This window comes from Eriocheir sinensis, chromosome 52 (genome assembly GCF_024679095.1).
Source record: "Eriocheir sinensis breed Jianghai 21 chromosome 52, ASM2467909v1, whole genome shotgun sequence".
Classification (NCBI taxonomy): Eukaryota; Metazoa; Arthropoda; class Malacostraca; order Decapoda; family Varunidae; genus Eriocheir; species Eriocheir sinensis.
Window position 1 is genome coordinate 6,620,181 of NC_066560.1, and position 26,178 is coordinate 6,646,358.

General features: G+C 41.9%; 1 protein-coding gene across 1 annotated transcript; it reads right to left on the minus strand.

Annotated features, from left to right (window-relative positions):
* On the minus strand, positions 1–22,790 carry LOC126982989 (WD repeat-containing protein 75-like). The gene is made up of 16 exons (XM_050835381.1): positions 22,500–22,790; positions 21,447–21,537; positions 21,237–21,341; positions 20,586–20,780; positions 19,741–19,841; positions 18,797–18,978; positions 9,358–9,513; positions 8,701–8,891; positions 7,726–7,910; positions 6,875–7,038; positions 5,384–5,570; positions 4,580–4,761; positions 3,335–3,495; positions 2,572–2,799; positions 2,003–2,094; positions 1–835 (listed from the first exon to the last, which is right to left on the minus strand). The coding sequence occupies exons 1-16, from the start codon at positions 22,709–22,711 to the stop codon at positions 676–678; spliced, it is 2,592 nt and encodes an 863-aa protein (XP_050691338.1). The 5' UTR covers positions 22,712–22,790; the 3' UTR covers positions 1–675.
* Between the last annotated feature and the right edge of the window lie 3,388 nt (positions 22,791–26,178).

Genomic DNA, 26,178 nt, shown 5'->3' on the forward strand with positions numbered 1-26,178 from the left:
TCTTTGTAAGTCTCATTTTATCCAGTAAAGATTCTTAAAAAATAACAATTCTTTACAGGGACTTTCAACAGATATTCAGCACTATCCACAAATGCTTTTATTGCTGATTCTCTGTTACTTTTTGCCTTGAGGTTTTCACTTTGCCTAAAAACTTTTACTTCACATATCACCCATTTGCACTGGTCAACAGGTACACCCTTTCTCAGCCTAGCAATGTGTATGATAAAACATCTCACACTAATTCAAAACAAACTTGTCTGATTCTCTCTCTCTCACACACACACACACAAACACACTATATCAACATACACAAACACCTTTCCCATTCATCTCTTTATATCTCTGCCACAACAGCAAAACACACCCACACCCACACATCTCATACAACAGATAGATAATGATGGTCTAATTGGGGTATTTTCACCTATTTGCATACACCACACCAATCAGTACTTACACCAAAGAAAAGAAAGTACTCTGGAAATGTGAGTGAGGAACAAAAATAAAGAAGTCAACATTCATTACTTATAGACAACTTTTAATTTTATGCTTCAGCTCAATTATACCAAATACTTAGTAATTTTTTCCTTGGGCGAGTACTAATTGGAATGGTTAACAGCCCAATTCACTGAGCATAACAACCTACAGGCCACTCCCATATCCCACCTACCCGGGTCACAAGGACAGTTCACGCATGAGGTCACTGAAGTCACTCTGCATAACTCTATCCAGCTCGTTCTTCTTCTCCTTCACCAGCTTCTTCCTCTTCTTCTTCTCGGTCTTTTCTCTTAACTTCATCTGCAGGTCCATTTCGACTTCCTTCTGCTTCTCCTCGCTTTGGGCAAAAAAAATGGGAGGTTAGATACTGACAACATCCTGGTCAACGCTGCCAGATTGTCGTACTCAGCCGCTTATATTTCCCAACTTCCTACCCCAAAACTGTCTTCTGGGCTCCACTAACGAAACTCGTTTATAGTTATCGTTAAAAGAGATAGATCCTGAAGTTTCTTGGCAATAGTTAGGCATCAGAAACCGGTAAATACTATGCTTTGAGTACAATAATCTGGCATCGGTATCCTGAGTATTGATTTAACTAATGACAGGTTGAAGAGAAATAAAGGCTTCTAAATGATATGTGAAAATTAAGCCTATATTAAAAAATCATCATTATCTTTTTCAGTCACACAGGACAAAGGCTTTTCTATAAATACTGCCCCACCAGGTTCTCTGTCTGCCCTGAGTCCTATAAATATCGGGTTGCCACTGTTAGCTTTTTTTCAACGTTCCTCACCTCTGTCTGAAGTTGGTGCATTCCATCCTGCTCTGGGAATGCTCTAATATCACCTCCCCATCCAGTTCTCTGGTTGCCCTGAGTCCTATAATTACTGGGTTGCCACTGTTTACCTTTTTCTGATATTCTCTACGTCTGTCTTGTCTGATGTTAGTGTACTCCATCATGGTCTGGGAATCCTCTTATATCACCTCCCCACCTGGTTCTCTGTCTGCCCTGAGTCACTACAGGACAAAGGCTTTTCCTGACATTCTCCACCTTTCTCTCTCTCTTGTCTTATGTTAGTGTACTCCATCATGGTCCAGCAAATGCTCTAATATCACCTCCTCACCTGGTTCTCTGGTTGCCAATGTAAGCTTTTTTCTGACATTCTTCACCTGTCTGTCTGATGTTGGTGTGCTCCATCCTGCTCTGGGAATCCTCTAATATCACCTCCCCACCTGGTTCTTTGGTTGCCCTGAGTTCATGTCTAGTACTGGGTTGCCACTGTTACTTTGGTTGTCCATCTGTTATCAGTTCTACAGATGATATGGCCTACCCAAGTTCATATCTCATAATGGTCATAAAAAATCCTAAATGTAAATGAGAAATACAGGAAAATAACTATGAATATGAATGCCAATGTAAAGAGAAAAAATGTAAATAAACACTTCAAGACACAAGGCAGCCTCACTAGCATCCTCCCCCTCCTCTTCCTCTCCTCCTCCTCACCTGGTCACAGCCTCCGGAATGACCATCTTGCAGAACTCTGAGGTGAGGGCGGCGAAGGAGTCCATCCTGTACACACGCACCTCACTCAACACCTGCACACACACACAAAACAACAACACATAAGCATTCTGTAGTCAGGATATTAAGTAAAGTTTGCTGGGTGCTCCTTTGAAACTTGCAAGCATAAGAGCAAAAAGATACTTGAGACTTTATAATTGACAATGGAATATGAATGTGTGTGGAGTGAATTAAACTGAATAAGCAGACAAAGTACTATTATGGGTGGAAATGAGAACTATAAGAAGGAAGGGAAACTTAATGATACATATTTCACCCCTCACTCCGTTTCTCTCCTTTAAAACACCAATCTTGATATAATTGACAGCATGAAAAGCCAAAATATACATGATACTTTATAGACAACAAAGGGAATTGAATAAGCAAAGACAAATTACTATTATGGATAAAAATGAAAGGAAAATATTAGAGGGGAAACTGGATAAAACATTTCTTACACCTCCCCTTTTCTCTCTCTCCCTCTGAACCTCTCCTCCCCTGCCCTCACTCACCTGCTGTATAAGAGCTGCTGCCTTCTCCACCTGCACCCCATGCGCCGCTGATCCCACCGGCCCCACCTCCTCCTTGGGGGCGACGGTGGTGCGCGTCTTGGCTATGAGGGCGGCGAAGGGTGTGGGGGCGACGCCGGCCTCGGAGTGGTGCACCAGCTGCCTCACCCGCCCGGCTATCTTGTCATTGGCTGTGTCGAGGTCTGCCGTCACTTCCACCTCCTGAAGAGTCTGGGGGTTGGAGTAGAGACGCAAGAATATCAGGAGTCGGTAAGAGGTTGGTCAGTTTACGCATGGAAGCTTCTGAGAATGGGTCACAGACGGGGATGTATACATGACTTTGTTGTGGGTGACTGGTGGTGGTGGTGGTGGTGATGGTAATGATGAGGGTGGTAATATGATAATGATGATGATGGTGATGATGATAATGATGATGATGATGGTGGTGGTGGTGGTGAGGAAAAACAGATGAAGAGAAAAACAAACGCATACAAAAAGTGAAAAAAAGAAGTTAGCAAAAATACACAAAAAATAGAAATCACAAGAAAACACAAGAAAATAAAAACACAAAAAATAAAAAAAAGAGACCTGACACACACACACACACACACATGCAAAAAAAAAGACAAGAACATATGAAAAAAAAAAAAGTTACATAGATAAAACACAGACAAATTTAAAGACAAAGAACACATACAAGAAAGAAGGAAAGGAAAGATGATAAAACAGAACACAAGCTACACAGAGAGAAAAGAACCTAACCCACCTGGTCCTTGGTGATGTACATGAGGGAGCTCTTCTCGTTCCACACGGTGCAGGAGTTTGAGTCCCTGAGGCGGGGCACGAACACTGCTGAGGTGGCCTGAGACTTGCTGATGCCATTCTGACTCGCCACCAACTCGCTGCTCTGGGGCTCAAACACATACACTGAAGGGGCAAGGGAGGAGAGCTGAGATGAAGGGCTGGGAAGGGGTGATGCATGTGAATAGAATAGATGTAGGTGATAGGGAGATGCAAGGTGTGAAACATAGGCATACAACAATAAATATGAGTGACTTAAGAAATGGAAAAACAACAACAAAACCATAAATAGACACTTCAATATGGGTGACAGGGTGGGAAGGGATGAAGTGTGTTGTGAATAGTGAGGGTGAGAGGATGTGAGATGAGGAGGTAATGAATGGAGAGCAGAGATGAAGGACGAGAGGCTGGGAAGGGATAAAGAGTGTGGATAAACAGAAATGATAAATGTAGGGAGTGAGAGGGAGATGTGGAGTGTAGAAGATGGGAAGACAACTATGAGTGAGTGACTTCAAGAAATAGAAGAAGGAAAACATAAATAAAAATGTCAATATAGATGAGAAGGTGGGAAGGAAAGATGAATGTGGCTGAAGAGATGATAAAGATATGGACTGAGATGTGGAGTGTGGGAGATGGGAGAACAACTATAAATATGAGTGACTAAAAAAATGGAAGAAAAAACATGAATAGACACTTCAAAATGGATGAGAGACTGGGAAGAGGAAATGAATGCCGATAGAGAGATGATATATGGAGATGTGAGAGAAATGTGGAGTGTGGAAACATACAATCCACTACGGAAACACACACAGTCCACTACAAAAACACACACAAACAGCCCACCACCTATCACCCTCCCTGGACACTGATCTGACCCCACCTCTGAGAACAAGCACACACAAACAGCCCGCCACCTATCACCCTCCCTGGACACTGATCTGACCGCACCTCTGAGAACAAGCACACACAAACAGCCCACCACCTATCACCCTCCCTGGACACTGATCTGACCGCACCTCGGAGAACAAGCACACACAAACAGCCCACCACCTATCACCCTCCCTGGACACTGATCTGACCGCACCTCTGAGAACAAGCACACACAAACAGCCCACCACCTATCACCCTCCCTGGACACTGATCTGACCGCACCTCGGAGAACAAGCACACACAAACAGCCCACCACCTATCACCCTCCCTGGACACTGACCTGACCCTGCCTCGGAGAACACAGCCATGTAGGGGGAGAGCGGGTCGACAGCCAGGCAGGTGGAGGTGGTGCTGACCCGCCAGGAGAGGGTGCAGGTGAAGAGGTCCCACGTACACACCCAGTGACGCGTGCGAGTCACCGCCATCGACCAACACCCCTCGCTGTTCCCAAACTCCACTTGCCTGTAAGGTGATGATAGTGGTAGTGATGGTGGTGGTAAAGAGGAGTGAGCTTACTAAAGTTTATCAGCTGATTATTAACCCAGTAGCAGCGGGGATCATGTTTCTTAATGGTCCCCCCAAGCAAGAAAAATGAGAAAAAATCACCCCTCACACAAACCATTTCATAATATATAATCAAAGCATTTGTGATCAGATTATGTATCATCTATTTTGGGGGGTTTAAATCATGGCACAAATTTGGCCCGTCGCTGCAACCAGGTTGAAAAACCAGGAAACAATAACCCAAAAATAGATATCCAAATTAACTAAATATAACAATGGGAACAGCCTAAAAATCAAAATATAGCAACAGAAATATAAAAAAATATATATAGCAATGGAAACAAAAATATATATAGCTAGCAACAGAAACAGAGAAAAAGGCCACTAGGGAAAAGGACTATGAAGAAAGTGATTGACAACAAGGGTTCAAGCTTACTATTTTTTTTGCTCTACTTTCTTTAGCTACATATACACATGTTAGAGTCGATCTGATGAAAAACTGACCTACTGAGGGTATGACAGGCTCGAATGAGGAATAAATAAAAGATGAAGAAGAAAAAGTAAAAAAAAAGAAGCTTACTCTAGTCTCTCGGTGAGGTATGGCTGCGAGAGTGTTCCCTTGAGCTGGCAGGACTCCGGGATCCAGATGGTGAGGATGTTGTCGAAGCCGGCCGCCAGGAGGGAGCCATCCGGGGAGATCCTGACGGTGGTGGCGGGGAGGTGGCGGTAGAACCCAACGCCGGTCATCATCCACACACTCTTGGTCCCTGTACGAGAATCACGGATGAGGGAGGACCTACACACAAGAACCTACACATTTTTGCAGTTTCTCTGATGTATATAAACACCGTATGTGCCATTGTGAGCTAGTTAAATGGCAGTAGAACCCAATACTGGTGCTCATCCACACACTCTTGGGCCCTGCACGAGAATCACGGATGAGGGAGGACCTACACACAAGAACCTACACATTTTTGCAGTTTCTCTGATGTATATAAAAACCGAATGTGCCATTGTGAGTTAGTTAAATGGCGGTAGAGCCCAACGCCAGTGCTCATCCACACTCTTGGTCACTGTACGAGAATCACGGATGAGGGAGGACCTACACACAAGAGCCTACACATTTTTGCAGTTTCTCTGATGTATATAAACACTGTATGTGCCATTGTGAGTTAGTTAAATGGAATACATGTGGAGCGAATTAAACTGAATAAGCGAAGACAAAGTACTATTATGGGTGGAAATGAGAACTATAAGAAGGAAGGGAAACTTAATGATACATATTTCACCCCTCACTCCCTTTCTCTCCTTTAAAACACTAAACTTGATATAATTGACAGCATGAAAGGCAAAAATATACTTGATACTTTATAGACAAGAAAGGAAATTGAATAAGCAAAGACAACACTGGTGCTCATCCACTCACTCTTGGTCCCTGCACGAGAAGCACGGATGAAGGATGATCTACACACACAAGGCATCGACATTCCAAAAGTACGAGACATAAATATAACCTAGTGTGACGCTACTCCACAAATGAGGTAAAAAAATTAATAAAAATATCTACGGTCATTCTTCCACACAGAGGATAGAAAAGGTAAAAAATAAATAAATAAATAAATAAATGAAAGTCTACAATCTTATTCTTTCACACAGAGAATGGATAAAAAAAGATTCAGTAATACAGCTCCACCAACAACCATCCAAGGAGTTATTTTTGCACATATATAAACAGCATCCAAAAAGTGAGAGAATGTTTGCCTTGTAAATAGAAAAGAAAGAAAACTAAGATAATGTTGATAGAAGAGAAGAAAATGCAGTGTATGTGTGTGAAACTCAAACAAAGAAAGACAGAGAAAAAGAAACACACCCCATCAACACAAAGGCTGAAACTCTGCATCCAAATCTACATCTACAAAGGCACAGGCACATTCAAGGCTTCACCATAGCTATCAAATAAACAAAGAAATACAGAGAAAAAGAAACACAGAAAGCTCCCATCAGCATCCCATCATACAACTCGGAACTCATATCCACATCCACAAAGGCACAGACAATCACCCATCCTCACCATAGATATCTGTCGCATCCCCCTCCTCCCAGACCTTGAACTTCCCGTCCTCGCCGCAGGACACGCATAGAGGCGCCAGCTGTCCGGGGGGGTGGGAGGGCTGGAAGGTGATGCCGTTGACTCGCTTCTGGTGGGGGAGGTCCACTGAGGTGTTGAGGTACCAGCTATGAAGGCAGACATGTCGTTAGGATGGTTGAATGTTATGGTAGTGGTAATGGTAGTTGTAACTTGATCTCTTGTAGTTTTTTTGTCTCTGTGTATCTTTGCGTTAATAATAGCATGAGAGTTTTGTGGATAGAACATGATTTTCCACTAGTAGTATTAAAATTTGTCTCTTCGCTGATTTCTTATTCCCTTTCCTTCTGTTCCTCTCCCTTATCTTTTTTTTCTCCTGTTCCTTTCCCTTCATTACCTCTTTTTCTACTGTTCCTTTGCTCCTATTCCTTTCCTCTCACTCTTAATCTTCTGTTCCTTTCCCTTCCTTTCCCTTCACCCCTTGTCTGTTATGTTCCCTTATCTCCCTTTCCTTCTCCTGTTCCTTCCCCTTCAGTTCCTTTCCTTCTGTTCCATTCCATTCACTTCCAATTTCTGACTCCTTCCCCTTCTGTTCTTTTCTCTACACTCCTTATTTCTCTTTCCCTCCCTTCTTTTTTCTTTCCTTTCACTCCCTTTGTCAGACTTCCTACCCTTCTGTTCTTTTCACTCCTTTACATTTCCTTTCCTTTCACTCTCTACCCTTCTCCCATTTTCTCTACACTCCTTATTCCTCTTTCCCTCCCTCCTTTCCTTCCTTTCTCTACTTCTCACCTACTCCTCATTCCCCTCTCTGTTCCTCCTCTCAACACCCTCACCTCTGATCCTCCTCCTTGAAGTGCCAGAACTTGAGTCGTATCTCCACTGAGGCCTCGAGGTCGTGCCTGTATTCAGCCGTAGCCATCTTCAGCCCGTCCTTGGAGAGAGCCACGTGCTCCACCTCAGTGTTCTGGATGCGCTGGTGACGCTCCTGACTGTAGTAGTTGCTCAGTGTTATGTCCAGCTGTAGAGAGAGGGAGAAGGGGGTGAGGGGGCAGGGTGAAGAAGTCTACGGGCCATATTAATAATGAGGGGTGAGGTGTCGCAGTCTGAGTTGCCGGAGTCATGTACTTTTGGCCAGTTGGAGTTGGTAAATATATCTCCGACTCTGACTCCTTTATGGTATGTGTGAAGGTGTGGCTGGGTGTGGTATGGTATGTGGTATGGTACGGTATGTGGTGTGACTTGTTGCATGGTGTGGCGAAGCAAGTTATGGAAAAAGCAACCATAAAGCGAGTGATTCTAAGGCCTAAAGTTGCATGATTCTTTTGTTAAACTAAACTGGTGTGGGGTGTGTAGAGCCTGGCAGTCACTTTAAAACATGATTTGCTCAAAACTATAAAAATGGCAGGTCACCCCTTTTACATTGCACTTTATTATTCTTATTCTCATCCATCTTTTTGTTATTATTAGAAGAGACGAAACAGGTAGAGAAGAAAGATTGCAGACACTATACACTGCCTGCTCAGAAGCCCCTAAACATTTGAGACACCAAGAAAGAGAAAATGAAAGTGATGAAAGAGAAGGAGAACGAGAGCGAGGGGAATGCGGTGAAGCCAAAAGATCAAGAAGCAGAGTGAAGGACCTGGTTTATCACCCACCACGGAAGGTCTCATATGAAAGGCTTACATGGTGGAGTTGGCGGCTGTGGTGAGGGTCGTAGGAGGGGAATGCGGTGAGGCTAAAAGATCAAGAAGCAGAGCGAAGGACCTGGTTTGTCACCCACCAGGGAAGGTCTCATATGAAAGGCTTACATGGTGGAGTTGGCGGTTGTTGTGAGGGTCGTAGAACTGCACGTGCCCCGTCCTGCCATTGAGGATGAGGGAGCGGGTGCGGCTGTCGTAGCAGAGGCCGGCCACGAAGGAGTCCTCGCTCTCGGTGTTCATGGACAGCCCCTGGATGATGCCCTGCTTCTTAAAGTCCCTGGCAGAGATGATGGACAGGGCTGCAGGGGAGGATGAGGGAAGGGATGAGTAGTGTTGGGCGGGTAATACAAAGTTATGGGGTACATTATTTTTTTTTACAAGGGAGGCAGATCAGGAAAAAAAATAAATAAATAAATAAAAATAAATAAATAAATAAATAAATAAATCAAATAAATAAATAAATAAAATTGAATCAAATAAATAAATGAATAAATAAATAAATAAAAAATATATAAAAAGCCTGCTGTGTACGGACAGTGCTAATGAGGTGATCTTTAGCATGCACACACGTCCACACACACAGAATGCCTAGCCAGATACTCTCCTAAACCACAACACACACACCAACTCCCCTAAAACACACCATTCACATCCACACTCACACAAGCCTTCAACACCACACCCACAGCCCTTCCCAAACCAGCACACACACCATATCAACAGCCCCTCCCCACCCCACACAGACCCTCTCCACCCGACACCCACCATTGTCGATGTGGGCAGTGATGAGGAGGTTGTTCTTGGTGTCGGTGCTGATGAACCTGATGGGCAGGCCGAGGCGCGGCAAGAAGTACTGCCGCTGCGAGGTGAGCTGCCACTTGACCAGCACGTTCTCCGCCCCACCGCTGTACAATTCATTGCCTGAGATGAAAGCCATTAAATTAGTTGTCATCTGGGTTTTCCTTGAGTTGCAGGGAATGTTTTGTTGTGCACAGTTAATGCCAACACAATTTAAAGTTCTGAATGAAAGTTAAATCTATGAATGAGAAAGGGAGTTGATGAATAACCCACCCTCAGAAGCTGTCATGTGTAAGCCTATTGTAGTTTCCTTACATTCTTGTGTGTCTCAAATGGAATACACAGCTGATATATTTTTACTTCCTATATTCTTCTTGAAAAAAATGGAGAGCAAAGGAGCAAAGCTACTATATGATGAGGAAAGAGCAAGGCATCTTCGAATTTGCAAGACCAGGGAACCAGAGAAAAGAAGGGGAGGAGCTAGGGTTGCAAAGGGTGGGAAAGTTCTCGGAAAAATAGAAACTTTTCCGGGACACATGATATCCAAACACCTATAGCATAAATTAACAAAGAAAGCCTTCACTGTTTTATAATTATAAAGTCTCATTTTGTAAGGAAGAAAAGATGATTTTTCTGAGTTAAGATGTATGGTAGCTTTTTTCGGTTTTGTTAGGTTAGGTTAAGTTTAGGGCATCTTCAAACACATAACAGGCAACAGCTTATGGCACAAAATAACAAAGAATGAGCTCACTCCGTCAGTAGGGAAGCATATATGATTTTTCTCAGTCAAGACATGGTAATTTTTTGTGATTTTGTTAGGTTAGGTTAAGTTTAGGGTTTCTTCAAACACATGACAGCAAGCAACTTGTGGAATAAATCAACAAAGAATAACCTCACTTTGTTGTATAGAAAGTCTCATTAGCAAGGAAGCATATATGAATTTCCTGAGTCAAGACCAATAATAACTATTTGGGGTTTTGTTAGGTTAGGTTAAGTTTAGGATATCTTCAAACACATGATAGCCAGCACCTTATGGTATAAATTAACAAAGAATGACCTCACTTTGTTGTATAGAAAGTCCCATTAGTAAGGAAGCATAAATGAACTTTCTGAGTCAAGACCTATAGTAACTGTTTGGGGTTTTGTTAGGTTATGTTAGGTTAAGTTTAGGGTATCTTCAAACACATGACAGCAAGCAACTTATGGTATAAATCAACAAAGAATGATCTCACTTTGTTGTATAGAAAGTCTCGTTAGTAAGGAAGCATATATGAATTTTCTGAGTCAAGACCTATTGAAACTGTTTGGAGTTGTGTTAGGTTAAGTTTAGGGTATCTTCAAACACATGATAGCCAGCACCTTATGGTATAAATTAACAAAGAATGACCTCACTGTGTTGTATAGAAAGTCTCATTAGTAAGGAAGATTATATAAATTTTCTGAGTCACAACCAATAGTAACTGTTTGGGGTTTTGTTAGGTTATGTTAGGTTAAGTTTAGGGTATCTTCAAACACATGACAGCAAGCAACTTATGGAATAAATCAACAAAGAATAACCTCACTTTGTTGTATAGAAAGTCCCATTAGTAAGGAAGCATATATGAATTTTCTGAGTCAAGACCTATTGAAACTGTTTGGAGTTGTGTTAGGTTAAGTTTAGGGTATCTTCAAACACATGATAGCCAGCACCTTATGGTATAAATTAACAAACAATGACCTCACTTTGTTGTATAGAAAGTCCCATTAGTAAGGAAGCATAAATGAACTTTCTGAGTCAAGACCTATAGTAACTGTTTGGGGTTTTGATAGGTTATGTTAGGTTAAGTTTAGGGTATCTTCAAACACATGACAGCAAGCAACTTATGGTATAAATCAACAAAGAATAACCTCACTTTGTTGTATAGTAAGTCCCATTAGTAAGGAAGCATATATGAATTTTCTGAGTCAAGACCTATTGAAACTGTTTGGAGTTGTGTTAGGTTAAGTTTAGAGTATCTTCAAACACATGATAGCCAGCACCTTATGATATAAATTAACAAAGAATGACCTCACTTTGTTGTATAGAAGGTCCCATTAGTAAGGAAGCATATATGAACTTTCTGAGTCAAGACCTATAGTAACTGTTTGGGGTTTTGTTAGGTTAAGTTAGGTTAAGTCTGGGGTATCTTCAAACATATGATAGTCAGCAACTTATGGTATAAATCAACAAAGAATTATCTCACTTTGTTGTATAGAAAGTCTCGTTAGTATGGAAGCATATATGAATTTTCTGAGTCAAGACCTATTGAAACTGTTTGGAGTTGTGTTAGGTTAAGTTTAGGGTACCTTCAAACACATGATAGCCAGCACCTTATGGTATAATTTAACAAAGAATGACCTCACTTTGTTGTATAGAAAGTCTCATTAGTAAGGAATATTATATAAATTTTCTGAGTCACAACCAATAGTAACTGTTTGGGGTTTTGTTAGGTTAAGTTTAGGGTATCTTCAAACACATGACAGCAAGCAACTTATGGAATAAATCAACAAAGAATAACCTCACTTTGTTATATAGAAAGTCCCATTAGTAAGGAAGCATATATGAATTTTCTGAGTCAAGACCTATTGAAACTGTTTGGAGTTGTGTTAGGTTAAGTTTAGGGTATCTTCCAACACATGATAGCTAGCACCTTATGGTATAAATTAACAAAGAATGACCTCACTGTGTTGTATAGAAAGTCTCATTAGTAAGGAAGATTATATAAATTTTCTGAGTCAAAACCAATAGTAACTGTTTGGGGTTTTGTAAGGTTATATTAGGTTAAGTTTAGGGTATCTTCACACACATGACAGCAAGCAACTTATGGAATAAATCAACAAAGAATATCCTCACTTTGTTGTATAGAAACTCCCATTAGTAAGGAAGCATATATGAATTTTCTGAGTCAAGACCTATTGAAACTGTTTGGAGTTGTGTTAGGTTAAGTTTAGGGTATCTTCAAACGCATGATAGCCAGCACCTTATGATATAAATTAACAAAGAATGACCTCACTTTGTTGTATAGAAGGTCCCATTAGTAAGGAAGCATATATGAACTTTCTGAGTCAAGACCCATAGTAACTGTTTGGGGTTTTGTTAGGTTAAGTTTGGGGTATCTTCAAACATATGATAGTCAGCAACTTATGGTATAAATCAACAAGGAATGATCTCACTTTGTTGTATAGAAAGTCTCGTTAGTAAGGAAGCATATATGAACTTTCTGAGTCAAGACCTATTGAAACTGTTTGGAGTTGTGTTAGGTTAAGTTTAGGGCATAGACTTCACAACTAGTTGACGGGAAATCTCTTCAGTCTTGGCGCGCTGGCTTCGCGTAAGGGGCCGATTGTTATGGCGACTTTCACTGCGACAACTCAAACACACTCTGCGTTCTTACTCCGAATTTAAGTGGAAACAGGACGAAATCTTCAAGTTTTAGTGCATACAAGCAGGCAGGAGTGTCTCTAGAGTGATTTGGTCGAGGATTCAAGGTAACTTATATAAAATAGCACCATGCGTGCACTTTGAAAACGTTGTGTAAAAAATGGCAAATTTGCGTAACTTTAGGTTGAAATCTTTACGTAAAATGAATGATAACTGTAGGATAGTGAAGTCCACAGTTTTACGTATTAGGAAACAAGAAATGTACGTTTAGTTAGTGCCTACATGGCAACTCAGCTCAGTTCCCTGCCGCCTAACTTCGCTTAGGCACGCAGTCAGCTAGGCACTTCCCTCTGTAAAGGATTATCGCTGTCCTGCCTCTGTTTACTCTCCAAGTAAAGGACCTACAGTTATTCATCGTCTCTGTACCCTTCCCCACAACTGGACGGCGTGCAGAACTTCATGGTGAGCAACAGGTTGGCCCAGCGCCTGCATTTGCTGAAGCTCGTCGGTTCTTCCCGGGACGTGCAGGCCGACCTGGACCGGGCCAAGGCAGAGGAGAAGGAGGACGAGGTGATCTTGGCCCAGCTTGCCAGGGAGCTGGCCGGCGACCAGCCGGACCCGCCGACGGACGAGTTGCTCCTCGCCGCGATCGGCAACTTCGCCGGCTACCTGGCCAGGAAGGTCCAGGCCAACTCCTCTGTGGCGAGTGCTGCAAGCAGGAGCTTGCCCAGCAGGAGGAGATGAAGACCGTGGAGCTCGAGGGCGACCGCCCTCTGTGATGTTCGGCGCCCTGGTCGAGCTGGTCGACAGGGAGAGCTGGAGACGGGCCGGGCGGTCCTGAAGGCCATCTCTCCCAATGGCCCACATGGCGCCCTTCGGGATGTCGCTGTGGGACTCCCTGATGCAGGAGGACAAGAAGGAGCGCAGGTTGAGGTTCCTCTCCTTGCCATGCGCCACAGGACGGGTTCAGGCACCTCCTGGAGTTCCTGGCGGCCTCAGACCCGACCTTGCAGGGGTACAGGTGCCAGGAGGGGCACAACCTGGCCAACACCATCTTGCCGCACATCAGCAGGTCCCTCTTCAACTGTTTCGGTGCTAATTTCTCCAAGGACGTGACCTCAGAAGCGAGGAAGAACAAGGCCTTGAAGCAGCCGACCGGCAGGAAGAGGAGCAGTATCGAGGAGGGCAGGAAGGAGACGGCGAGGAACAGGGACGTGTACAAGTCCAGGAAACTGACCGTGGCCCACAAGTCATAGGCCAAAAGGCTAAAGTGATTGTTCAGTGACGAGGGCCAGATAGCCGGCAAGACGTGCTGCGGCAATAGTGACATCTGAATTCAACCAAAATAAGTTGTGATTGTATATAGAAAAATGAATATTTTGCTTTTGTTGAGTAAAATTAAGATGTTTCTGCATGCTTTCCTCAAGTATTAAGTTTCTAATGTGAAAATTAAGTGATTTATTAGATGTTAAAAACTTACGTAAAAAATTGCACTAAATAAAAAAAAATAAGTAGCTATTTCGGGCAAAAACTTATAAGATATGCTAAATATTGCTATTGATTCTGAAAATATAAGTGATTATCTCTGCATTTGGTGATGTTTGTGCATCTAGCGTAAAATCTGAGGATTTTATAGCCTTTTTAAGTTTTGTTATACTTATATAAAAAACAATTAATCGGGATTTTATTAGGGAACGACTTTGAATTTTTTGATACCGCTGCTCATGGAGACTCATATATGCCTAAGGGAGGTGCCTGTTTTAGTTTCAGGTCGCTAGCTGCTTTGGTTTTGAAAATATTTAAATTTTAAATTTTTGAAAATCGGCCCCCTGCGAATCGGCCCCGCGCCCCGTTTCCCGTCAAGAGATTGTGAAGTCTATGTTTAGGGTATCTTCAAACACATGATAGCCAACACCTTATGGTATAAATTAACAAAGAATAACCTCACTTTGTTGTATAGAAAGGCTCATTAGTAAGGAAGCATATATGAATTTTCTTAGTCAAGCTCAATAATAACTGTTTGGGGTTTTGTTAGGTTAGGTTAAGTTTAGGGTATCTTCAAACACATGATAGCCAGCACCTTATGGTATAAATTAACAAAGAATAACCTCACTTTGTTGCATAGAAAGTCTCATTAGTAAGGAAGCATATATGAAGTTTCTGAGTCAAGACCTATAGTAACTGTTTGGGGTTTTGTTAGGTTAGGTTAAGTTTGGGGTGTCTTCAAACACATGATAGTCAGCAGCTTATGGTATAAATCAACAAAGAATGACCTCACTTTGTTGTATAAAAAGTCTCATTAGTAAGGAAGAATATATGAATTTTCTGAGTCAAGACCTATAGTAACTGTTTGGGGTTTTGTTAGGTTATGTTAGGTTAAGTTTAGGGTATCTTCAAACACATGACAGCAAGCAACTTATGGAATAAATCAACAAAGAATAACCTCACTTTGTTGTATAGAAGCTCCCATTAGTAAGGAAGCATATATGAACTTTCTGAGTCAAGACCTATAGTAACTGTTTGGGGTTTTGTTAGGTTAAGTTAGGTTAAGTTTGGGGTATCTTCAAACATATGATAGTCAGCAACTTATGGTATAAATCAACAAAGAATGATCTCACTTTGTTGTATAGAAAGTCTCGTTAGTAAGGAAGCATATATGAACTTTCTGAGTCAAGACCTATTGAAACTGTTTGGAGTTGTGTTAGGTTAAGTTTAGGGTATCTTCAAACACATGATAGCCAGCACCTTATGGTATAAATGAGCAAAGAATGACCTCACTTTGTTGTATAGAAAGTCTCATTAGTAAGGAAGATTATATAATTTTTTTCTGAGTCACAACCAATAGTAACTGTTTGGGGTTTTGTTAGGTTATGTTAGGTTAAGTTTAGGGTATCTTCAAACACATGACAGCAAGCAACTTATGGAATAAATCAACAAAGAATAACCTCACTTTGTTGTATAGAAAGTCCCATTAGTAAGGAAGCATATATGAATTTTCTGAGTCAAGACCTTTCAAACTGTTTGGAGTTGTGTTAGGTTAAGTTTAGGGTATCTTCAAACACATGATAGCCAGCACCTTATGGTATAAATTAACAAAGAATGACCTCACTTTGTTGAATAGAAAGTCTCATTAGTAAGGAAGATTATATAAAGTTTCTGTTTGGGGTTTTGTCAGGTTATGTTAGGTTAAGTTTAGGGTATCTTCAAACACATGACAGCAAGCAACTTATGGAATAAATCAACAAAGAATAACCTCACTTTGTTGTATAGAAAGTCCCATTAGTAAGGAAGCATATATGAATTTTCTGAGTCAAGACCTTTCAAACTGTTTGGAGTTGTGTTAGGTTAAGTTTAGGGTATCTTCAAACACATGATAGCCAGCACCTTATGGTATAAATTAACAAAGAATGACCTCACTTTGTTGTATAGAAGCTCCCACTAGTAAGGAAGCATGTATGAACTTTCTGAGTCAAGACCTATAGTAACTGTTTGGGGTTTTGTTAGGTTAAGTTTGGGGTATCTTCAAACATATGATAGTCAGCAACTTATGGTATAAATCAACAAAGAATGATCTCACTTTGTTGTATAGAAAGTCTCGTTAGTAAGGAAGCATATATGAATTTTCTGAGTCAAGACCTATTGAAACTGTTTGGAGTTGTGTTAGGTTAAGTTTAGGGTATCTTCAAACACATGATAGCCAGCACCTTATGGTATAAATTAACAAAGAATGACCTCACTTTGTTGTATAGAAAGTCTCATTAGTAAGGAAGCATATATGAACTTTCTGAGTCAAGACCTATAGTATCTGTTTGGGGTTTTGTTAGGTTAAGTTTGGGGTATCTTCAAACATATGATAGTCAGCAACTTATGGTATAAATCAACAAAGAATGATCTCACTTTGTTGTATAGAAAGTCTCGTTAGTAAGGAAGCATATATGAACTTTCTGAGTCAAGACCTATTGAAACTGTTTGGAGTTGTGTTAGGTTAAGTTTAGGGTATCTTCAAACACATGATAGCCAGAACCTTATGGTATAAATTAACAAAGAATGACCTCACTTTGTTGTATAGAAAGTCTCATTAGTAAGAAAGATTATATAAATTTTCCGAGTCACAACCAATAGTAACTGTTTGGGGTTTTGTTAGGTTATGTTAGGTTAAGTTTAGGGTATCTTCAAACACATGACAGCAAGCAACTTATGGAATAAATCAACAAAGAATAACCTCACTTTGTTGTATAGAAAGTCCCATTAGTAAGGAAGCATATATGAATTTTCTGAGTCAAGACCTATTGAAACTGTTTGGAGTTGTGTTAGGTTAAGTTTAGGGTATCTTCAAACACATGATAGCCAGCACCTTATGATATAAATTAACAAAGAATGACCTCACTTTGTTGTATAGAAGGTCCCATTAGTAAGGAAGCATATATGAACTTTCTGAGTCAAGCTCAATAATAACTGTTTGGGGTTTTGTTAGGTTAGGTTAAGTTTAGGGTATCTTCAAACACATGATAGCCAGCACCTTATGGTATAAATTAACAAAGAATAACCTCACTTTGTTGTATAGAAAGTCTCATTAGTAAGGAAGCATATATGAACTTTCTGAGTCAAGCTCAATAATAACTGTTTGGGGTTTTGTTAGGTTAGGTTAAGTTTAGGGTATCTTCAAACACATGATAGCCAGCACCTTATGGTATAAATTAACAAAGAATAACCTCACTTTGTTGCATAGAAAGTCTCATAAGTAAGGAAGCATATATGAACTTTCTGAGTCAAGACCTATAGTAACTGTTTGGGGTTTTGTTAGGTTAGGTTAAGTTTGGGGTGTCTTCAAACACATGATAGTCAGCAACTTATGGTATAAATCAACAAAGAATGACCTCACTTTGTTGTATAGAAAGTCTCATTAGTAAGGAAGAATATATGAATTTTCTGAGTCAAGACCTATTGAAACTGTTTGGAGTTGTATTAGGTTAAATTTAGGGTATCTTCAAACACATGATAGCCAGCACCTTAAGGTATAAATCAACAAATAATGACCTCATTTTGTTATATAGATAGTCTCATAAGTAAGGAAGCATATATGAATTTTCTGAGTCAAAACCTATAGTAACTGTTTGGGCTTTTGTTAGGTTAGGTTAAGTTTAGGGTGTCTTCAAACACATGATAGCCAGCACCTTAAGGTATAAATCAACAAAGAATGACCCAACTTTGTTGTATAGATAGTCTCATTAGTAAGGAAGATTATATAAATTTTCTGAGTCACAACCAATAGTAACTGTTTGGGGTTTTGTTAGGTTGGGTTAGGCTAACACAGTGGTTCCCGACCATTTTTTCAGGCGACCCCAACCATGCACCTCTAGACATGACCGCGACCCCACTAGTTTAGTTGTACATGTGTTTTTATGATATAATAACACCATGTTTGATATTTTGAGGTCTTGGCGACCCCAGGGTTGGGAAAGGGGGGTTAACAGATCAGCATGTGCCTCAATAGGTGTCACTTAAACAATACTGCCTACGCCACCACCGGGCTAATGGACATTCGCTAACAGCCCCATAAAACTGAAGTCTAAGGAGGCAACATCGACCTCAGGCACAAAAAAATAAATAAATAAAAAAATAAAAAATAAAAAAAGCCTAAAGGCACCATAGGCAAACTTGCATATTTTCTCAATTCACAAAGTTCCTGAAAATTCCCATGGAGAGTTTCCCAGTTCAAAATTCCCAGCAATTGTACAACCCTCGGAGGAGCACAAGTAAAACCAGAAGGGAGGGAGAAGAGGTACAACAGTGATGGAACCTGAGGAAAGAGGGACCAGGAGGGAGAAGAGGTACAACAGTGATGGGACCAGGAGGGAGAAGAGGTACAACAGTGATGGGACTAGAAAGAAGAGGAACCAGAAGATGTATAACAGTGATGGGACCAGAGGGAAGAGGGACTGGGAGGGAGGGAGATAAACAACAGTGATGGAACCAGAGGGAATAGGGAATGGTAGTGGTACTGACCCATGGCAGAGAAGGTAAGGTCAGCGAGGGGCATCTCGTGCCAGTGAAGCTCCTTGCGTACAGGCCGAGTGTTGGTGATGTTGTACCAGAGAACGATGCGCCCCGTCACATCCCCTGAAGCCAGAACATCCTGCGTTGGGTGGAAGGCCAGGCAGGTCAGCGGCCGCTCCCCCACCATGTGTCTGAGGGGGCAAAGAACTTAGTAGTGGGTGGAAGAAGACTGCATCACATATCAATCATTAGACATGATTATGACAATGGGAAAATTAAAAAAATAAAACATATCTCCGACTTCAAAGATCAAAACTGGAAAATTGATCTGCTACCTTCAAGAAGAGTAAAGAACTTGATTGTTGGTGGAAGAAGACTGCATCACGCATCACTCTTTGCAGACATGATTATGAGGTTGGAAAAAAAATATATCACTGACTTCAAAGATCAAAACTGGAAAATTGATCTGCTACCTTCAAGAGTAAAGAACTTGATTGTTGGTGGAAGAAGACTACATCACACATCACTCTTTGCAGACATGATTATGAGGTTGGAAAAAAAATATATCACTGACTTCAAAGATCAATACTGACGAACTGATCTGCTACCTTCAAGCTATTTAATGTTCCTCTTTTAAACGCAAAGGCAAAATATCAGTTCTCAGGGGAAGAGGTAGAAAAGTGAGAGGAATATTTCTCAAGATGAAGTGCTTGAACATTATTAAAAAAAAAAAAGGGGGAGTGGGAAGACTTGCCATATGAATCTCGTAAGGGGTTTTCATTACAAGTTGTGTTGAGATGAGATATTAGCCACAAACCAACAAGTAGTACATAAACTGCATGAAATATAGGTGACCAACCGCATCTTAAACAACCTGCTCCTGTAAACTGGAAAAAGAGGAAGAAAACTAAACTTTACAGAAAAAACACAGAAGCTTGTCTCCCAGAACTTACCTCAGGCGAGTCCTCTCCTTGCAAGACACGCCACCAGTGAGTATGATGAGCCCGTGCTTGGAGATGAAAGCAATGTGTTCTCCAGTGCTAGAGACAGCCACCTATAAAAGAATGGAATGTTAGAAAGTTAGAAGGGTTGAGTATGTGCAACTGGATTTGGAAGATAATGAAGCTGATCCAATTCTGCCTGACCCACTGAAGACCATATTCACTTACACTTCCTTATAAAAAAAAGTCCAGTCTACTTGTTTGATATTATGCACTTAGACCCACTATTTAATCCAGCCAAAAATTATAAGAAAATATAAGGATGTTAAACAAATAAGAAGAGAAAGAAGAAGACGAAGACCCTCTATTTAACACTAGAGGTACCAAAAAAATTCAAGCAAAATGAAGGTGTTATTTCATTGAGATCAATTTGTGATGGGTGGGATTTTTTTGTTAGTGAGTGAAGGTAAAAAGAAAGGAAAGTTTCGTTTAGTCGGAGAGAAACAGGAGGGTAAGGAAACAGATCCCAGGAGACGGGACACAACCCCCGATTAATACCTGGTACCCATTCACTGCTGGGTGGACAGGGGCGTAGGGTATTGGATAAGCCGCCCAAATTTTTCCACTCCGCCCGAGAATCGAACCCGGGCTCTCTCGGTTGTGAGTCGAGTGTGCTAACCACTGCACCATGATAAAAACCCATAAGTGAAGGTGTTAACTCAAGGGCGCATTATATGGAAACACACTAAATGAAGAGTCTACTGTACCACCCTTTCCTCAGCTTGCATCACCAGTCCAAGAACCCACAACTCTATCACTAACACCACCACCACAACACCATTCACCCTTCAGCTTGCCTTGTTGATGCCAAGCTCCACATCCTTGGCCAGGAAGGTCGGAGGGTTGGTGGTGTACGGGGTGGAGAAGCAGAGCAAGTGGCCCGCCTTGAAGCCCTCATTGTGCACCAACACCAGCAGCTGACGATCCTCCCCAAACAGAGAGAAGGACACCACCACAGACTCCCGGTGAGATGACGTCCCAAGCCTGAAGATCTGGTGCAGAGGAATTAATATGAGTATTCTAATTTCTTAAGGTATTTGTCTTGCAATGAATGGAGGACTGCAAGGCCTTTTATGATGTGTAAAGTATGTCACCATATTTAGTATTTGTCTTGCAATGAATGGAGGACTGCCAAGCCTTCTATGATGTGTAAAGTAGGTTACCATATTTAGTATTTGTCTTGCAATGAATGGAGGACTGCAAAGCCTTCTATGATGTGTAAAGTAGGTTACCATATTTATAGCAAACTTGTAATAACAGAGCTAATACTTCCTTTTTTTTTTACAGACAAAGAAGCAAGTAAGGGGCATAAACAAAATAGAAAACAAAAGAGCCACTAATAATGCTGCTCCTACAAACAGTGTTCAGAAGTTACAAAAAGGAGGCCTTAGCACTCTGTACCAATAAACATTCACCAACTTTAACAGAAGTAGTTCACAGCAACTCACCTCTGGCTCCTTCTTTATGCCTGTGGACCAGAAGCACACCGTTCCCCCCTCGTCACAGGACACAAACTCATCCTCTTTGGCCGATGCGCTCTGGACACCCACCACCTGTACGTAATACAGCTTTGGATGATGCACTAAATTTACACGTAAAGAATAGTAATATTTGTTGAGTTGGAATAAAAATTAGCATTGAATATTAAAGTGACACACCTTGCAATCATGGTGGAAGTGTTCCTGCAGGAGCTTTCCACTGGCGGTGCTGAAGACCTTGACGGAGCGTCCTGAGGCTGTGGCCACCACCCTGCAAGAAGAAGGTCACCACCACACTGACATTACACATACATGCACATGCCTAGAACTACAGTGAGTGGATATTACAGGTTGAGAATCCTTTATAAGAAATTCCAAAATACGAAAGTTTTTTTTAATGCTGACATAACACGTCACAAATGGAGAATTCCACAAAGTGATGGGAAGGTTCCACCATGTACAGTTATAATGTTCACCTCAGGGTTGCCTGGTCTATGGTTTACCCGCCCAATTTGGCAGGTAAGCCTACTGCTGTGTCGACACCTCGGGCATAAAAACATCTCCCTGCCTCCACTACGGTTTTTGAGGAGCATTTGGAATGGGATTGGGCGGGGACAGCCCACGACCTGGCAACTCTGGTGCTGCTATGCGTTAGTTTGTTATCAGAAGTTGTCACAGTAACACCTTTGCTCATTACTACTCATTGTGATTACCGCGTGTTGTGTGCTCTGTGGTGTACAGATATTCTTGAAAATGTCCAAAGGGCCTGCATATTCCAAAATCCAAGAAAATCCGAAATCTGCAACACTTTCTATCCCAGGAATTTTGGATAAGGGATTCTCAACCAGTACTACAAATTATGCTATTGACTAGTTGGCATTGCCTTCAAATGTATGTGAGGTTCATTAGTGCAGTTATGTATTTGCCTAACTATTGTCAGATACAATTCAACGACAACTTAATTTCCAGCTGCTAACACTATTGGAAATAAAACCAATGACTCCATTCGCAAGATATCTGCTAGTGATACAGTGATTTCTGGGCCAAAGATCATATGTATGCTCAAGCTTGGCAGGGTCGGGGCAGGGCAGGGGTCAGGGCAGGACAGGGGTCAGGGCAGGACAGGGCAGGGCAGGGGTCAGGTCAGGACAGGACAGGGCAGGGCAGGTCAGGTCAGGTCAGGGGTCAGGGCAGGTCAGGACAGGGCAGGGCAGGGCAGGGCACACAGCCTACCTGGAGCTGGCCGACACCGCGGGCCTGTAGTGTACGATGGGCCCCCAGTCCTTCTGCACGGCCTGTATGCTCAGCACCTCCTGGCTCTTCTCCTGCACTGTCTTAGGGGACTGGCTCTTCCTCTTCCTCGGTGTTTTCCGCTTGCCGGACCCACGTTTGTCAGCCCTCTTCTTCTTCTTCGTGGGTGTTTTATGGGCCCTCGCCGTGGCCATGCTGCACGTGCTGAGGGACAGTGTTTTGGCTCGCTCTTGCTCCTGCTGCTGTGACGGTCGGGAGTTTCGCCTTCGTAACGGCACTCAGGTTTGTGTCAAGTACCTATACATTGATTGATTGATAGTTTATTGTTGCAAGTAAAACAACAAAGGAGAAGGGAGGAGCATGCCATCCCAACCCCCAGGCAGTACAGAGTGTGATTATACAACTAAGGATGTATTCGTACTTGTTCTCGTATGTACTTGTATTATTTGTCAAAACTTACACAGGAATTGTACTTGTATTTGTACTCGGACTTCAAGTACTCGACAATTTTACATGTAGCCTTCTTTTGAGTTCATTCGAGTAAAGATTGATTGATTGATATTTTATTGTTGCAGGTAAACAACAAGGGAGAAGGGAGGAACATGCCATCCCAACCCCCAGGCAGGACAGAGTGTGATTATACAACTATTAATACATGTGTAGGTAGCACCATGAAATTAAAAAGATACAATGGTAGGAAGGAAAGCACAACAAGGGAGGGGGCGATTGATTGATAGTTTATTGTTGCAAGTAAAACAACAAAGGAGAAGGGAGGAACATGCCATCCCAACCCCCAGGCAGTACAGAGTGTGATTATACAACTAAGGATGTATTCGTACTTGTTCTCGTACTTAAATTACACAATATCATATACTTGTACTTGTATTATTTGTCAAAACTTACACAGGAATTGTACTTGTATTTGTACTCGGACTTCAAGTACTCGACAATTTTACATGTAGCCTTCTTTTGAGTTCATTCGAGTAAAGATTGATTGATTGATTGATAGTTTATTGTTGCAGGTTAACAACTAGGGAGAAGGGAGGAACATGCCATCCCAACCCCCAGGCAGGACAGAGTGTGATTATACAACTATTAGTACATGTGTAGGTAGCACCATGAAACTAAAATGATACAATGGTAGGAAGGAAAGCACAACAAGGGAGGGGGCGGTACCTTCCCCTGGACAATAAGACAGAAAAAAATGCAAACGCGTGGCTGGTGTGGTGTTTTACGACCTGCCTGGGTGAAGGTGAGGTCAGGGTGAGGGATTAACAAAGGTGTATCCTAAGCTTGGGCCTTGGGCAGGTGACCTATAGCTGGGCCCTGGGGTATCGAGGTGGCACTGGGGTCATGTCAAGTGACAAGGGCAAAGAGGGGGAGGCAGTTTGCCACTTGTCAAAAGCTGTGGTCAATTCCCATCGCTGAGGTGATTCAGTAGATGCCTGGAGGTGCAAGGTGAAGTGTGGACTGTGGAGTTGCTGGCCTGACCGGGTTTGGAAACACTTCATCCATATTTCATTATGATTTTACCTGCCTTTTATCATCCATGTTGCATTCTGATTTTAGTTTGGGCTATATCATTATTATGAAGTATATCTACTATATGATATTATAAATTACGTAGGTATATAGGCTACAATATGCTCCAGAAAAATATCTCAAGGTTAAATCGGTAAAAAATATTCGTACTTGGACTCGTGATCTTGTAATGTAATCGTATATACTTGCAATCGAGTACAAAAATATATACTCGAACCTAAGCCTAGATGGAGTTCGACCTTTACTGTTTTGGTCTGTTGTTTTCCTCTTTTTCTTTCCTTCTATCTCTATCCTCCAGTAGGTAGTCTTGGTTCGCGAGTCATCCTTTTGACCTGTATCGCCTCGTAGGTCCTCCTCTTGTCCATCTCTCCTGCTGACCGACTGACACACTTTGATTTCCAACGGCCTTACCAGGTATTGATCTTTCCTCACACTCTTGTACTACTTTTTTCATATTTTCTTTTAGTTTCTTGCTTGAATCTTTTATTTTCTATCCTTTCCCTTGGATTTGCTCAAGCTTTTGCACCCTTTTTTCCAGCACTGCATTAAGAACACATTTAATAGTTCAGCAGTGGCTGCAGCGCATAAAAAAGTTGCGCTATAAGTTAATTAGCTCTCCTCCTCCTACTGATAGTCTTCTACCTCTTAATTTCCGCCGCCATGTTGCCTCTCTATCTTCTATCGATATTTTCAAGCTGACTGCTCTTCTGAACTTGCTAACTGCATGCCTCCCCTCCTTCCCCGGCCCCGCTGCACGCTACTTTCTACTCATGCTCATCCCTATACTGTCCAAACCCCTTATGCAAGAGTTAACCAGCATCTTCACTCCTTCATCCCTCACGTTGGTAAACTCTGGAACAATCTTCCTTCATCTGTATTTCCTCCTGCCTCCGACTTGAACTCTTTCAAGAGGAGAGTATCTGGACACCTCTCCTTCCGAAATCGACCTCTCTTTCGGCCACCTCTTTGGATTCTTTTTAGGAGCAGCAAGTAGCAGTTTTTTTTATTATTGTTTCCTTTTTTTGTGCCCTTGAGCTGTCTCCTTTGTTGTAAAAAAAAATAATAAAAGTAGCAACGGAGAACAAGCTGGAGAAGTGTGACAGTCCAACATGTTAAAGCCGTGATGATGCACCTCTGTACCCTACCTACATTAATTAAACCAGACCCTCCCTCACACCTTTCAGTCGGCCCCCCTTGCCTGTAGGTAGTTCATGCCATCAGCCCACTTGCCATTACGCTGATGACAAACTAAACTACTCACGAGAACAACCTTTTACAAGCTGTGGGCTACATATATAGCAAGTTCGTATTCTTAAATGTATCGGCATCTCAGTTCGCCTGTTGGAAAAACCTGTCGTGGAAGTTGCTGGGATTCTCATGGAGTGCTTTGTGATTTTAATGATAGTTTAAAGGGGCTATTACTCCGGGCAAATTTTCCGTGGATCTTCAGTCAAACCACGATCTCCGCTGGCGTGGTTCTCATATTTCCGTGGTTTTCTGACGTGTCCACGATCTTCCAAAGCTACCGTAGATTTCAACGAAGGACGGCGGTATTACTCACCATCATCATCAGCAGCAATAACAAGAAACAAATGAGAACCACGCTACCGGAAATCGTGGTTTGACTGAAGATCCACGGAATATTTATCCAGTGTAATAGCCCCTTAGGCCTTTGCACCTAAAACGGGAGAAATCACCCATGAGAACCCGGTTAGTATTTTCTATCGCCTTTGGGAAATAGTAATGAAGGGAGCTCGGTACGTTTAATAAAATGGACCTATAACGTACTGTAAATTACTTTCATTTATACCCTTTCTCATGTAGGAGGATCCGTTTCTGGGTCACGGGTTTACAGAAGACTTTTCCTTAGGTTCGCCGCCGCCACCATGCCTTGGGGCTGGGGCAGGTCGACTCTTTAAAAGACTCTGGTTGGTATTACAAGACACTTTTGCTTCTCACATTAGCTATTTCTAAAGGCCAAAGAGGGGGTCAGTCGGGTTCCAATGAGTGTTTCTTTAGGTTCACGGTACAGAAGAAGGGTCACACTACCACCAGGGTCATAAAACTACTCCTGGAAATGCCCACAACTCCTACGAAAGTCTTGTGAAATATCTGTTCT